We start from the raw sequence: 15568 nt of genomic DNA, 5'->3' as shown, positions 1-15568 counted from the left end.
TACTTTTATTTTTTTTTCCACCAGTCTTTTTCTCACAGGCCAGTGAAACCTTTCAATTGCAGGATGTGGATGTGCTGCTTTACCAGTGTGGAGAAGCTGGTATATTACTCCAGCAAAGCATTTTTACAGAAATTCAAGAATGTTTTGTAGCATCGTACTTGCCATGCAGCTGTGTTTGTGTGAATGGCTTTGCTGGTGTAGCTGTTTCCCTGCCTTCTGAGCCAGAGAGCTACGGAGAAAAAGGGAGATGGTTCTCCTGTTGTCAGGAGGACATCTCTTGAAGGATATTCTTTTTCCCCAAACCGAAGAGCCCTGCTGTAAAGGATCTATTAAGAAAGCTGCACTTTATGAACGTTGTGCTTAAGTCCCTGGTATCCCACCTAGGAATAACGCTGGGGTCTACTGGCATGAGCTCTATTTAGCTGTAATTGTATCCAGTCTGGCATGTCAGGGGTGGTTTGACAGCCAGGATTAGCTAATCTTGTCAAGTACAGCGCTGAAACCAAAGTTTGTGTGTGGCTGGGCTGGCTCTTCTCTGCAGTAGGAAGGATGTAGCTTTGCGTGTGTTAAGTGCAGGCTGATGGCGCTGGAGCGCGTTGCAGCCTGCTGAGGGAAAGAGCTGTTGCCCTGGGGCTCGGCTGTGCTGGGTGCCGCTAGGCGGAGAGAAAAGGAGGGAGCTGGGTGCGCGTTAGGGGTACTTTTAAAAAAAAAAGTAATGAAGAAAAACATGGTTAGATGCCACGAAGTAGGTGGCAGTGCCTTAACCGTATGCGTGTTGTACAGGCCACTGGGGCCTCTTCCATCCTTATCAAGGGGAGTGCTAACCTTCTCTCCTTTCATACAACACAACCGCCCTGCCGGGCCCGAGCTATTTATACCTCCACTAAGCAGCTACTATTCAGCATACAGTGAGGAGAAATTCACCTTTTTTTTTTCTCTTTCTTTCTCGATTTTTCATCTCTTCCTCACCCTACCTAAAATTTTTACGCTAATTCCCCCCGAATGAGGATAAACCCTCCCCAACAACCCCGTTAAAAGAGCAGAGACGCGCGCTTTCCGCCGCTGTTTTAATGTATTCATCACTCTCAGCCAACCAGAGCGCAGCCCCAGTCCTCTTCGACTGCCCCCTGCTGCCGCCGCCGAGCCCTAAGGAACCGCGGGCGCGTTTCCCGGGGGAGGGCACTTCTGCTTCCGCCTCGCTAATGGCGGCGGGAGAGCCCTGGGACGGCGGTTCGAGTCCCGCCTCGGGCGAGTGCGGGGCCTGGGGCTGGAGCGCCGCCGGCGGTGGGTGGTGGGGCGGGGGTGCGACGTGGCCCGCCGCGGGGATGAGCGCTAAAGCAGGATTTGCAGGCGGACCCGTCTAATCTGCGCAGGGTTTAGCCGTCTCTCCGGGTATCGCAAAGGTTTAAGTGGGAACACCAGTGTTCTGGGGGATTTGCTGATCAAATTTTTCTCAGTCAGGGGAAGAAGGCTGCTTCCCGACGTGTTCCTGCTGCCCCTGAGCTGATAAATGTGTCTGGATTGCAAGACAATAAAACCAAAACCGCGGGGCTAAATTTGCACCAGCTGCCCCTCAGCCCAGCCCTGGGCACTGGGTTGGGGCGATGCTCCCACTGGGTAACCCACCCCAGCATCCCACTGCTGGTCCCACCGACGCCAGGTTCAGTGGCACCGTGCTGTCCCTGGGTCCCAATGGCTCTCCCGGCGCTTCCCGCTTGGTTCCCAGCGGGAAAGGCCAGCTGGTGCCATGTGCTGGAGGAACCGCTTGGCTGGATGAAGCTGCAGAGCCAGGTGCTGAGCCCAGTGGGGTGCATGGCCCTGGGCCTACCAGCTGTGCATCGCTGTACGTTACTGTGAATCACCGTGCATTGCTGTGCATCATTGTGCATCACTGTGCACCACTGTTCATCACTGTGCACTGCTGTTCATCACTGTGCACCACTGTTCATTACTGTGCATTACTGTGCATCGCTGTTCATCACCGTGCATCACTGTGCATCGCTGTACATCACTGCGAACCGCTGCTTATCACTGTGCATCACTGTGCACCACTGTGCACTGCTGTGCATTGCTGCCACCAAGCCCGGCTGCTCCTGGCTGCTCCTTCCAGCTCCTTCCAGATACATAAGACTTTATTAGGGGATTAAAAGTTAGTTTCCCCTCCTTATTGAATGCTCTGATTTATGCATGTGTTTAAATCAATCCCATTTCCTGCGTTTTATCCCTTCTCCCCGAGGCTTTCAGGCTTTGCTGTGTTAGACATTCGTTATAATCGTGTTGTTTTGAGGCAATCGAGACACCGTGGGTGGTTTAAGTGATTTGAATAAATAAGCTGCATTATTTCGGCACTTCTCCCAGGTGCTAATTGCCCCATCCTGAGCCGTAGATGCCCAAACATGGGCAAGTTTGTGCTGCCTCCCAGTAAAATATTAACGAGCATACTTGCTAATGAAGATGCTGTGTAGAGATTAGGTCCAAGCCCCTGCCTGGCCAGGAGCTGTGCCTGGCAGAGGAGGTGCCCATGGGCTGCCTGGGTGCTCAGGGTGAGGGGTTTCAGGTGTTGCTAGCAGGCGGTTGCTGGATGGGCTACATAAGCAGCTTATTTTGTCATTTTAATTTTTTAATCCTATGCATTCGGTCGCGCTCTCTTATTAGTAAGCATTAGCTCTCTAAGTCCTATTAGCTCCACTGAGAGCTGGGGCTTTGCTTGCGGGGACAGCAGTGGAGGAGCCAACAGGGGTCTGGGGGCCTGATCCTGCAGCTGGTGATGTCCGTGATGCCCCATGTGGCTGTGGGTCTGATCCTGGCCCCCCAGGATCACAGCCATCATGGCTCGGTGCTTGCCTCCGCTGCGCCCCTGGCCACCTTCCCAAGCCCCCAGCAGCCCCAGCCATCCTCCATCCTCCCTCCAGAGCCGATGCAAGCCCGGGGCTGGCCCCGTTTCGCCCCTTACTGCTTTATCAAGGCAACTATTTTCTTGTATGCAAAGGCATATGATACATTCAAACCCACTCCTATCTCCTTCAAGTTTTCCTTTTAACCCCACAGCCATCCCCAGGGCTGTACTTTGTTAGAGAATCTCAAGCCTTGGATTTAAAATTAGTTGACTGCTTCTCTTTAATAAAATTATTCCTGCCCTCTTTAAATAGCACAATATGTCACAGAAAGCCGGTGGGTCCGTTCATGAAGATGAGGCAGCTCAGAAAGGAAAGAGAGGAGGAAAAAAAACCCAGTAAAAACACACATCTCCCCAAACCCCTTCTACGTAATCCAACTGAATTAGAGGATTTCGAAGTGGATTTAAAACTAAATCTTGATTAGGGAGAATTTCTCTCCAAGAGCTGCTGCACGGTAGTATTAATGGGAAGTGATCGTGGACAGAGGAAATAGGACAGAAATAACTGAGGGTAGCACATATGCACTCAGGTCTGTGCATGAACTGAAAGAATCGGAGAATTTCTCAGGAGGAAAAGGGAGAAATTAAGCATTGGCATAACGAGACCAGGTGCCACGGGGCTGGCCGGAGAAGCGAGGAGCAGCCAGCTCTCTGCTGAACTGACGGCATCTCCCTTTATTCTGGTGGAGGGTTTTGCAGGTGAAAAGCAAGCGGCGTGCACGGCTGGGGGAAAGAGCCAGGAGGAGAGGCCATCTCTGCCTGCTGCCCCAGACACCGGCGTTTGCCCTCCGAGCCCCCCGCGGGCTCTGGGAGCCGACCCCCATGCTCTCAGGACACATGCCTGGAGGTGCCCATGGGATCCTCTCTCTGATGACTGTGGTGTTCGTCCTCCCAGAGGGTAAGTGCTGCTGTCCCCTGGGTGCGGCATGTACCCCATCCTTCGGAGTTATGGTTGTTTGCATCCTCCCTAAATGCTGGTTGTTAAGATGTGATTTATCCTGGGGATGAATTTGGGGCCATTCCTGCCCTAAGCGATGTAGCTGCGTGTTAGCGGGTTTAGGATGGAGCTAATGTCATCACGTTTTGTACGAAACAAGGGCAGGTGGGCACGGAGCGTGGGCCAGGAGCCGGGATCCCCTGGGCTCCCCTCCCCCACTCCTGCCGGGGCAGGGACCCCCTCGCCCTGCCTGGCTGTGCGAGGGTGCTCACCCACCTCCTGACAGCCCCGTGGGAGCAGACGAGGTCAGGCACGGGAAGGGCTCTGGGTCGGCATTCAGAGGTGGGAAAAGGCAACGGCCACAGCAAGCCCAACTTGATTTTTGTTGCTGTGATTAATCAACACAGAGATCAGGTGCTGCGTTTGCCTTAAACTCTGTGGATGATGTAAATTAATATCCTTTGAAGGATGGGTTTTTTTAAAGAAATCTAAGAAATGGCTGAGCTCCCATGCTGGTCCAGGACAAGCAGTTCTCAGACACAGTCGCTGACCCTGCACGGAAACACTGAGCTGCCACCGGTACAAGGTGCAAAGCTCTGGGACACACACCAGCGCCACTGTCCCGGGTGTGTTGCCTGGCAGTTGCACTGAACGAGGATTTTCCTTCTGCTTCTGAGGCGTTTTACCCCCCTGACAGATCCTGCCATCAGGGAATTCAGGGAGAAACCCCAACCGTGCTCCTGCAGCCATCCCTCCGGCATGGATGCCTCCAACGCAGGCGCAGCTAAAACTGGAGGAATTTGGTGAAACAGGGAAAAGCTGTTTCAGAGACCAGCCGAGCCCTGGCTCGGTGGTGTCTGTGGTTGGGAGGTTTCCCCTACTCTTCTCAAACCCTGTTTCAAAGCTCCCTTGTTCCCACTGCTTGATCCCAGCTCAACTCTCCGGCTAATCTCTGATTTCGCACTGACATCTAGTGGGAGATGCTTTATATTTTTTGGGCCCAGTGGGTAAACAAGTGGGCAGGCAGCTTCGGGCTCTGGCTCAGCGCTTGATGTGACTTGGCAAGGCAGAGAGCGCTGCAAAGCCGTTAGAGAGCAGCTAGGAAGGAGATGAAGTATTCTCCCCCTGATAAAATCCAGTTGTGGTTCATCTGGTTCTTGTTTAGTGTCCGGACTCCAGTGTTATGGCTGCAACATCATCGTTGGCACCAAAAACGTGGACATGGGGTGCTCTAACCCAGAGGTGATCACCTGTTCCCACTCCCACCAGGGATTCAAACACCGGTTCTGCATTAAGACAGAGAGCGGTGAGTCTGCCCGGGGGGCTGGGGTCGCCACGGGTGCCTGATCAAGCCGGCGATGCTCGCATCCCAAAGGCAACCCTGCAGCCTTCAAACGGGGCCTGGCCCTGGTGCAAGGCTGGCAGAGCATCACCCTCTGCCCCGCCTGTCACCGCTGTCCCCCTGGCCCTGACATCCCACGCTGTGCTTGCTTTGCAGTGGTCCTGGGCATCCTGCTGACCAGCGGCTGTGCCACCTCCCGTCACTGCCAGCAGCAGGAGCTGCCAGGGGTCCGCATCCACTGCTGTGACACAGACCTCTGCAACGGCTCCCCCAGAGCCCCCCAGCCGCCCCCTGGCCTCACTGGCGGCTGCCTTCTGCTGCCCTGCATCCTTGCTGCCCTGCTCCTCACCTGAGCCCCCCAGGGCTGGGAGGGCCATGGGACCCTCGGGGTGGGGGCCAGAAGCAGAGATGCCCCCATCCCTCTCTTACGGGTGGACAGGACGCCTCCTCTCTCCTCTCCTCAATAAAAGGTGCCGAAGGCTTTACCCTGGAAAGGTTTCGGTGATGCCCCGGCGGTAGGGCTGCATTGCGGGGAGGGCAGGGGCCTGGGGGTCCCCGCTCCAGGCTGGGGTATGAGGACCGCGGGGCCAGGGGTACCCACGGCCACCTGTGGGTACCTGTGGGGGCTCTGCCCACGACCCCACGGGGTGTCGAGCCCAGCTCTTCCCACAAGAGGGCATCCACCGCCCGGGGGGGCTTCGGGGTGCAGGGCTGGGGCACCCACACTGGGCAGCACCTTCAGTCGGGTCCCATGGGATGGATGGGTGGTGGGATGGGGATCAGGGTGCTCACTTGAAATGAGTGGTTTTTGCAGATGTTATCCCAACCAAAGAGGCCAAATGGGAGCTTTAACAGAAAAATCTCATCCTGTACGGATCGGAGCCCGAGTGGCTTGTTCAAGGTCATCATGGGGGTTTGTGGTGGAGTTGGGAATTAAATGCATATGTCTGAAGAGCCAGCCTTGTGCTTTTATCACCAGGGAAACAGCATAAATCTTACTGGTGAGAAATGAATGAAATATTTTTATTCTAATCTTTTTCTTTAGATTAAAAAAATAATGCAAAAGACCTTTTCCATGCAAAACAACAGCTTTTGATGACATTTATCAGATGTATGTCAGAAAACAAGTTAAAACTCTACTAAAAATATTATCTGGAGCACCTTCCCAGCAGAAGCACCTTGGGGCTGATACAAAACATGTTCACGTCCTGAAGAGTCGAAATAGTAGGAAATCAGAAAACAAATCCTGTAAAAATGACAAGAACAGCAACACTAACCAATTCCCCCTCTTCCCCCTTTAAATGTTCCTTATGATTTTCAGGGGAGTAAGAAACATTTCCTTGGCAGGTGGAGTTATTCTCGCTACCGGTTATTTATCTGTGCGGATGAGTGCTGTGCTGAGCTCCTGCAACAAATCCTCCGCGGCATCAGCCCTCTCCAATGTAATTCCCATGTATCGGCTGAGGCTGGGGACAGGGCTCCCAGCGGAGGGGACAGAGCTGGTGGCCGGGGGTCCCGGTGTGGTGTGGGCCACCTTGTCATCCAGCAGCATCTCGGGGAGAAGCGAGGGGCGAGACGCCGCCGTGGTCCCCTCCATCACGGTCCCCTCCACCGCGGTCACTGGCCGCCTGCCTGCATCCAGCTGGTGATGCTGCTGGCCCCGCTCTGCCCCCCTTGCCCGGCTTGAGTCATCCATCTTGCGCTGTGTAAGAGGCCTGTTGCAATTAAGTAGGCTGAAGTGCTCCTGAACTCTTTAACCTTTGCCCTGGGATTGCTCCTTTTGCCCCCGGGCTGTGGATCAGCTCCATTGCACTCTCCAAACAGCGCCTGCTACTTAGCTGACATTTCTTTCTCCTGCTGGATCCTATTAGCACCCTGAGGTTGAAAATGCTACTTTGGAGTGTTGTAAGGAATGTGATTTATACTGAAAAGTAGCGGCAATCTATCTTTCCCTATACACACACTACACATGAGGCTGGAGAGCTAAATCCACATCGCCTGAACAAACAGCAACTGGGATAATTGCTGAGGAGGCTTCAGGCACCTAGCGGGAGAGGAGGCTGGCTGGGATGGCACAAGCCGGCACCGGGGCCAGGCGATGCTGAGCTCGGGGCAGGCAGCCGGCAGCGGGGCTGTGTCAGAACCCTGCTCCCCATTGGGATCCCATCCCCACACCAGTGCAAACTGGTGCCGGACACTGCTGGCTTCCAATCAGTGCTGAAGACCTGTTTGGGAGCTGTTTGCAACGGCTTTGGTTGTGGGGCCCATCATCTGCTTCTTCGCCCTCTTTCTTGCCTGTTGGTCTTGTGTCCAGGGAAGCCCAGAACTGAGCAGCACTTGCACTGGTTTGCCTGCACGTGAGTACGTATCGCGGATAACGCAATATGCATGGGAGGCGGATGAAAATCAGAACTGAATGGTGCCTGAAGGAGGGCTGATTAGCCTTTATCAGATACGACACACTAACCACTGAGGCTCCTGGCTGGAATACCGGGTTAAAATCTCTGCAGTGTCAAATTTCATCCTCCTAAGCAAAAAGACACTTTCCATAGCGTTTGTGTGAATCTTCTGGATAAGCCCTGGAGACTGAAACTGTCTCAGCTTCATCTGGGCATTAAAAGTCCCACCCACATGTTTAAAAAAAGCCCCAAACCCAGAAACGCAAAAGCTGACATTTACTCTCAAATGCCTTCTTCCCGCACGGCTGCATGGCATCCCGTGTGAGCAGCGTCCTCGCCAGCGCTGGCTGCACCCTAGCAGGGCTGCAGGCACCCTCGTGGGCATTCGCATGCACGGCTCCGCTGAAAGCCAGCAGATCATTTTGCACATGTGAAAGTATGTGCGCAAGCATGCACACGGACGCTAGCACAGTGTTTTCTGGGAGAAAAAGCGGCTACAAAAAAAAGCAAAACCCAACCCTAAGCAGCCTCTGTGTCAAAAGCCCTTTTATAAAAGCCTCAGTAGCTGAAGAATTGCCATTGTTTCAGTCTCCAGTGAGTGCTAGTCTTAAAATATTTCCAGCTCAGAGCAGGCTTTGACATTCTGCCCAGACCCAGGAGAGGGAACAAATATGAGTTCAGAAACGTTTCTACAAGGCACAGATCCTTCTTCTTTTTTGGAGACTCATTCAGCATCTCGCATCCTGTGGCTATGGCCCCCCAAAGAGGGGGAAACGCCCTGAAACACCCCAAAAGCAGGGTGGTGGGGACTGCTCGGGGGGTCCTGGTAAGGCAGGGAGAGCTGGCCTGGCTTTCATGGCAAGGCACCGGGGTTTACTTTTCATGCTTTTACTCAGCCTTTCCCTTGTGAGCAGCAAATCCATTTTTTTCCCCTAGAAATACAACACTCCAGGCTGCTCTTCTTGCTCGAATGCCACTGGCTGTGCAGCCCTAGCTCCCCACCCCACTGGGTGCCAGCAGATGGTCCGAAAGTGCAGGCTGTTTAGATGTGGAAATCAAAGAAAACAGAAAGTGTGCAGTGGTATTAACCCCCCTTCGCCTTTTTTTGTGTATTCACCAGTGATCCTGTGTGTGGGGAGTGCAAGTGCGGGAGGAGGAAGCGCTCGGCGCTTCTCTGCCCATCGCTGCCTGCGGGAAGGGCGTGCGAGGGATGGACCACAGCACCACGGTGCTTGCTTCATGTGGTGATAGAAGCTGGGACAGGAGGAGCTGAGCACAAGGGTGTCCCCGGGGCTTGACTGGGTGGAGAGTCACAGCGCTGCTCTTTGGTGTTCACGGCTTCTCACCCTTCCCCTTTCCACCATGCAAAATAAGAGAGGAGCTGAGATGTAAGTTACCGGCTCAGCTCCGCTTCTGCAGGCCAAGGTCATTCCCCACCTTCTCGCAAAATCTTTTTTTGCAGAGAAGTGTAGAAAACTATCAGAGATCTGCAGGTGATTGGGATCTGGGTCTGCAGAGACCCCCAGGGTCTGCAGGGTCTTGGTGCAGCACTGATGCCCAGGGCTGCCTCGGGATCGCTGCTGAAAGGCTGGGTGCTCCAGAGAGCCGAGCTAATGTGGGCTTATCTCTGCTGCCAGCACTCCTCAGGCTGGATAAAGGGCAGTGTTTACCCAAGAACAATGTGGGGTTAAAATTTAGTAAGTCCTTGTGCAACTCTTTATAGAGAGGCAGTGAGGACAAATAAACATCTCTTAAAATACAGTCAGTACTCAGGCTCGCTGTTTAATTCATTCTCCGGAAATGCATGTTGTTTATAGCCATTCATTGCAGGAGCTCGGAACAGCAGGGGTCTGATCCACTCCAAATTTCAGGCAAAATAATATGATCCTCGTTCTGCTCTTGTTTGTTCCTAGGAGAGAACACAAGGTCAAATTTTCAGCTAGCGCAAAGTTTGCTCGAAACTATGGAATATTTTTTTATTTGAGGAAGTTTCTTCTCTGCTTTCTCCTTCTCTCTCTCTCACCCTTGCCCTCCCCTTCCCCCAGCTGGCAAGCCCGGAAGGAGCCAAGTTGCCAGAGGATTTGGGTTTTCTCCTTGAGTGATAAAGGCTTCCCAGGGGAATCAAAGCTGGGTGGCCAAAACCAGAGGCTCCCAAGGTTAAAGGGTGGGATGTCTCTTATCTGCTCCCCTCCCAAGGAGAGACAAGCAGGGGAGCAACTGTGTGTGGGACATCCAGCTCCCTCCTCCCCGTGGCTGCCCCGTTTGCCCCAGGGGATGCTGCAGCGAGCCCCAGGAGAGAAATTCCCCTTCTCCGGGAGCTGGATCAGCCCCATCCATTTCACAAAGCTGAGAGGGAGCGGTGGCAGCCTTATTGACAGAAAACCATGAACTGGGTCATGTTGCCAATTTGCCTCCCAGCACAGAGCTCTCCTCATGCACAGACAAACAGGGAGCACATCGCTCAGGAGGATGTACAGGGCACAGCGTCCATACTGGTCCAGGGGCTGCACACACACTGGCTTTGCTCAAATGATCCCAAAGCCTCAAAGAAATGCTCTTCTCTAGGATGAGAGCCAAGGCTGCCCTCTGCCAAGGGCTGGGCTTAGGGGGGTTGAACGGAGGGAGAAGGGGGATCCTTGTTCATTTTAATAAACTCATGGCAGTGCTGGAGCCAGCGATGTGCGTGACCTACATACAGCCCAGACCTCCCTCAGCACAATTGATCCATTGGCAAGGGAGCAAATGCAGTGGTGGTGGGAGGACCTGCCCCGCCGTACCCAACCGGCATCACCCCTGGGTCAGCCAGGAGCCGGTGACACCGTGGCCGTGTCACGGTGTTTAACTGCCAGGATGAACCCGCACGGCAGCAGCTTGTCCTCCATGCTGGGTACCATGGGCATCCCACAACTCCAGCATCCCTGCCTTGTACCCTCCGTGCCCAGAAGCCCCAGCACAGAGTGACCTGCCCCGGTGGCCATGTATTTTGAGATGTTCTATGTCAGACTTTCCTTTTGTGTAACTGGCTTCTGGTAGGGAAAAGCGTTGGTTTGTACATGCCCCTGGGACACCCCGAAGTAATGCACGCAAGGTTTTGGCTGCTAATAAGTCAAAAGGTGTGCTCTTTGGCTCAGAAGCTAGATTCACATCTTACAGAGCCTGCTAATGGATCATCAGTGGATTCGCGTGTCCTTCCTCCCCCAGCTGTTGGGTTTATCCAGCCTGGCCACACACCCTTAAGCCTTTTCCTTTGACTCTGTTGTTTTAGCATCTTACACCCTTGGGCCATTCTCGCTGACCTCACAGGTTCTGCTGCAAAGGATGTATATTTCTGTCATAGTTTGTTCTTTTCTGTCCTTCAGTGGAGGTGGTTGGTGGGGTGGCAGGAATATAACAGCAAACAATGGACAAAAGGGGAGACACTGTGGTGCCAGGTGATTAGTTTTGTTTCTCCAAGTCCCCAAATTCTCGCTAATGAAGAGCTAGAGGGAATAAAAATACTGTGTGGTGACACAGTGGACCTAATCCTGCAGTCTGCCTCTCCCCAGGCATGCAGACGCAAATTCACTCTCCTGACTGCCGTGACATTAGGCAGCGAGTGTTGATCCGGGGGAGGATGGATGAACACCCGGAGCGAGAGATCATGACGTGGGCGGCAGCATGGAGGAGGACGGGGAGAGGTGACTGATGGACAGGAGGATGTGTCCTCGCAGTGGGTAACTCCTCTGGGATAAAAGCCATGTCTTCTGGGTGTCAGTGTCACGTCCCTCCCCTTGGGTTATATCTTCTTTATGAGTGCTACCTCCACGGAGCAGCAGACTTTCTCTTTGACAGTAATTACAGAGCTCGTTCAACACAGAAAACCAAACCCTGCTGTGGAAGAAGGAAAAATAAGGCAAGTTAAAGGGTGGGCAGAGTCTGGCATTGCATCTTCCCGGCGGCGGCGCTTTGCTCCCGGGAAAGTGCTGTGCCAAGCTTCAGTTTTACACGGCAGAAATGAATCACGGCAAATTGCTGACGGAGCCTCTGCCACCGTCAAACACCAACTGCTTCGGTATAAAGGGAAGGCGCTGCTGGCCCCCGCTCCTGCCGTCTGAGCACTAGGCTGCTAATTAGTAAATAAGGGATAATCCGATCAATTAAGTGCTCACTCTGGAGGCTGAAGAGGAGGGCACACCTCTCTGGCCAGGCGGATGGGAAGGGGTGGCTTGGGGCAGCTCTGGCTGTGTGGGGGCTGCCGGGGGTCTCTGCCACAAGATCCTCCTTGAAACCCAAGCAAGCGATGCCTCTCTCCCAGAACAGCTCTCCCTCTCCAGTGAACCTGTGGTTAATTGGGATGCAGTGACTTTGGCCGATGGGATGGATGCTCAGTGAGCCCTGTGCCCCCCCAAGCGCTGGGCTCTGCCCTGGGGGGCAGGTGTGGTGACCACGATGCAGAGAGGTTTTTACGCCTAGAGTGCATGGTCAGGCTCCATCCCTCCTCCGGCCATCCCTCCAGGGATGAAGGGGCTGGAGCCCATCCAGGCTGTGCCCTGTCCTCACCCCAGACCACCTCCCAGCTCATCCCCGTGTCACCACAGCGGGTAAATAGCTGTGGGGTCTGGCACCTCATCGGTGAGCGAGGCAAAGGCAAGCTGCCGGAATCGCTGACTATTTCCAGACTTGCAAATTCAACCTCAGGAGAGCAGCAAAAGGAAATGAAAAGCTCACTCGATGATGGCAAGTAGGGCTCTCCCGGGGCTTTGCAGCAGCTGGGGCAGCTCACCTGCAAAGCCCAGGCTAGGGGGACCCAGCTGTGGGTCCTGATCCTGCTGCTGTCCCCATGCCAGCCCCCCTGCCAACCCTTTGCCCCCACAGCTCAGTCCCATCCCAGCAGATCCCTCATACAAGGGTTTTTCTGAGCATCCCTTGCTGCTTCCCCTCAGCTGGCTTCAGCACTATTAAAACATTTTCCACCAGCACTGATTTCAATTACATGTTTTTAAAAAGTCATTAAAGAGAATTCCCCTTGAAATTATTTTTATTTCCCACCTCTCCTGCCTGCCTCCCCATCCCTCCATCTACTTCCAAACTAATGAGATTAATTGAAAACTACAAACATCTTCCAAGGGCCCAAGGCAAACGCGATGTCAAACAAACGTGACTTCCCAAGCTGCGCAGGATAGCATCAACCCTCCCTCCTGCTTCCCGGCTCAGAGCATCCCTCCTGACGAGGGGCTACATTTTGCGGTCTCAGAAGGTGCTCAGGTTTGGAAATCTTTGATTTCACCCCCCACCCGCCCCCCCACGCCCACCTCCTTTGAGGAAGGAAAAAGAAAGTGCCCGAGGAATGAGAGCTGTCAGATGCAATAATGTGAAATCTCACTTTTGGCTGCAGGCAGGGGGGGTTCTCTCTGGTGTGCGGCGTTAACTGGGGGAAGTTGAAACGGGAAAGTGGGGAGGAATATTAGAAAAGTTATTCTGCTTTCTCTCAGCCCCAAGCTAAGGAAAGAAAAATAAAATCACCCAAACCCAATAACCTGCAAACCAAACTTGACAATAGCCCTATTCACCTCCCCGGCTTTTATCCACTCCCAGTGTTTGATTCCTCTCATCCCGGTGCTGGGTTAATCAATAGAACAAATCTCCGGCGTCGCACCTATCCTGGCCCCCACGGACTCCTCCAGGATTGATTAAAGCAAACAGCGATTTGCAGGGCTGCACGCCTCGGAACATGGTGCACTTTTTCAGACCCCCTGGCTACCGCCTGCTCAGGATAAATAAAGGAGAGGGAACAATACGGGAGATTTGTTACTTGGTGGAGCAACCACTCAGCATCACCTTCCCTCCGGCGCTGCTTTAAGCAGAGGGAAGGAAAACCTCACAGCAAGCCCCAAACCCTTCTGAATAACATGGGATTGTACATTTCTATGTATATACACACAGGAAGACGGCGACAATAGTTTTGGGATTGGAGAAAACAAATTTATTTGTATCGAACAACCCCCCAAAGCCCAGTTTGTGCAAACTCCTGGCACTGATGATGGCAGAGGTGATTAAGGCTGCAGAAGGGACTTGCTCCTTTGCCATGTTGACTTCAGCTTCCCTTACAGCTCAGCCGTGCTGCCAGCCCTTCTTCTTACAGGGGCATGGATGGATTTCAGTGGGACAGTGGGCAAGATGCTGTGAGATGCCCATGGAGGGCCTGGCGAGTCACCCCGCTGTAAGAGCAGGGTGCCTGGGACCAGGGGGTGCCTGGGGAGCAACGAGCATCCCCCTGGCCTGGCACCAGCATGGGCAGGAGACGGGGGCAGCCGTGGGGCGACCTGCCCTGCTGCCGCTGCAACAGCCAGGCCAAAACCGACCACGGTGGTTCCAGTCCCCGGCACCCTCTGACAAGTTAAAACCCTCCAGTTTATTAAAGATACATTCCTACGCTAATAAAAGACGCGTTGTCTGGTGGCGGAGAGGCTGCAGGATGTTATGGTTGGAATGTTCCTCAGCCCTTATGTAATTAAAAGCCCCACCAGCTGTGGATCTGCGAGAAGCTATTTTCCCCCCCCCCCCAGACAGACAGACTTGATGTTTTCTGTGATCTCCATGATGTCACCATCTCCCCTTTGATGTGTGCAACCGAGGAACCGCCGAGGCTCACGACTCCAGGGGGATATTTGTCTGAGTATTGCTCATTAGATGACCCAGTAGGATGGAGGCAAGATTAATTGCAGAAGGGAAGAGACCGATCCCTGCATCCATATTCATTAGCACATTAGGGCTTGGTGGCTACTGTGGTGAGCCAAATGCAAAAATAATAATAGGACAAAGTCACTTCCCTGAAGATTTCAATAATGGGACAAAAGGGTGGATTGTTTTCCCCATTTCATGTGGGGAGGATGGAGACACAGAGCAATTAAAGGCTTGCCTTTACATAATAAAGCAGACTATCCCACAAGGGGCATGCAGTGGAGCCAGACCCAGAGCAGATCCCTCCTGATCCCCACTCCATGCTTCCACATTCGTATAACATGATGAAACCACACATTTGCAGTGGTTTCCTTATGCAAGTCAACCTCTTGGACTGGCTGGTGGCAAGTAAGGTTGCAGGGGTGGCCGGGGTACTCAGAGCAGTGATGCTGAGTACTGCTGGAGCCGGTAATGATGGACCAGCCCTGGGGTTTGTGGGGCAGGAACGAACTGGGGTCTGAGCAAATGGCCTCAGGAACTCAGCCCTCCCCATGCTGACTCTTCTGACTCCACAGCCTACAAGCCAACCTCCTAAAATCGCTGGAAAACACTTTGTTCCTATTCTTTTTCTGACACCCTCACTCCCATCACCATGTTGACGTGCTGGAGACAAAAGGCTTTCCCATGGCACAGCTGAGATGCTCCCCAGGGATGCCTGGCCCCTCTCTAGTGACCAGGATTTTCCAGGGGCAGAAAAAGCTGGAGGCAAAATCCTGCTGCCCATTATAATAACATAAAGGAGCATATTTTATGCAAACCCTCAGATGTGTCATCTTCAAGCTCTGGGGGTCCGTGGAGGACAGCTGGAGCCCCTCCTTCTGCCCAGGCTTGGTAGACCATTATGCTGGTGGCTTCTGAGTTGTTATTCTGGGTTAGATGAAAAACAGCCCCATGACAGCAGAGAGGGCAGAGCACAGGTTGTAGGAACACTATGTCCCCTCCGCTCACACCCTGACCGCTTGCTGGGGCAAATACCGGTCTCAAGCCTCTGAGTGAACATTTCTGCAGATATTTACCCTGCAAGCAGCCCAGAACTGGATTAAGATAAGGTGAGTGCTGGGACGATGTGGAAATGCCTGTCAGGCCTACAAACCTGCAGGGCAAATTAAGCAATCATGTTCCCAGGACATACATAAAAATAAGTAAAAACCACTATTAATCCATAGCAACAAAAGGACATAGCATGGCAACAGCAGCAACTGCTGCAAAACAAAACAGTAACAGGAAGAGTGGAAGGGAGAGAGAAAAGCAAGCCCTGCTCTGCTCTGCAGGGG

The 15568-nt window shown here is 53.3% G+C and overlaps 1 protein-coding gene and 1 non-coding gene across 2 annotated transcripts; one reads left to right on the top strand and one right to left on the bottom strand.

Annotated features, from left to right (window-relative positions):
• Window positions 1–719: 719 nt before the first annotated feature.
• Window positions 720–847, bottom strand: LOC121094358. Its single transcript, XR_005829827.1, has one exon. It is a non-coding gene; the product is annotated as a U6atac minor spliceosomal RNA (small nuclear RNA).
• Window positions 848–3232: 2385 nt separating this feature from the next.
• Window positions 3233–6265, top strand: LOC121093840 (ly6/PLAUR domain-containing protein 1-like). Its single transcript, XM_040606730.1, has 3 exons — window positions 3233–3794; window positions 4999–5139; window positions 5332–6265. The coding sequence occupies exons 1-3, from the start codon at window positions 3719–3721 to the stop codon at window positions 5526–5528; spliced, it is 414 nt and encodes a 137-aa protein (XP_040462664.1). The 5' UTR covers window positions 3233–3718; the 3' UTR covers window positions 5529–6265.
• Window positions 6266–15568: the final 9303 nt, after the last annotated feature.

This window comes from Falco naumanni, chromosome 9 (assembly GCF_017639655.2).
Source record: "Falco naumanni isolate bFalNau1 chromosome 9, bFalNau1.pat, whole genome shotgun sequence".
Classification (NCBI taxonomy): Eukaryota; Metazoa; Chordata; class Aves; order Falconiformes; family Falconidae; genus Falco; species Falco naumanni.
Note: the sequence above shows the minus strand (reverse complement) of the source record. Positions and strands in the feature narration are given on the sequence as shown.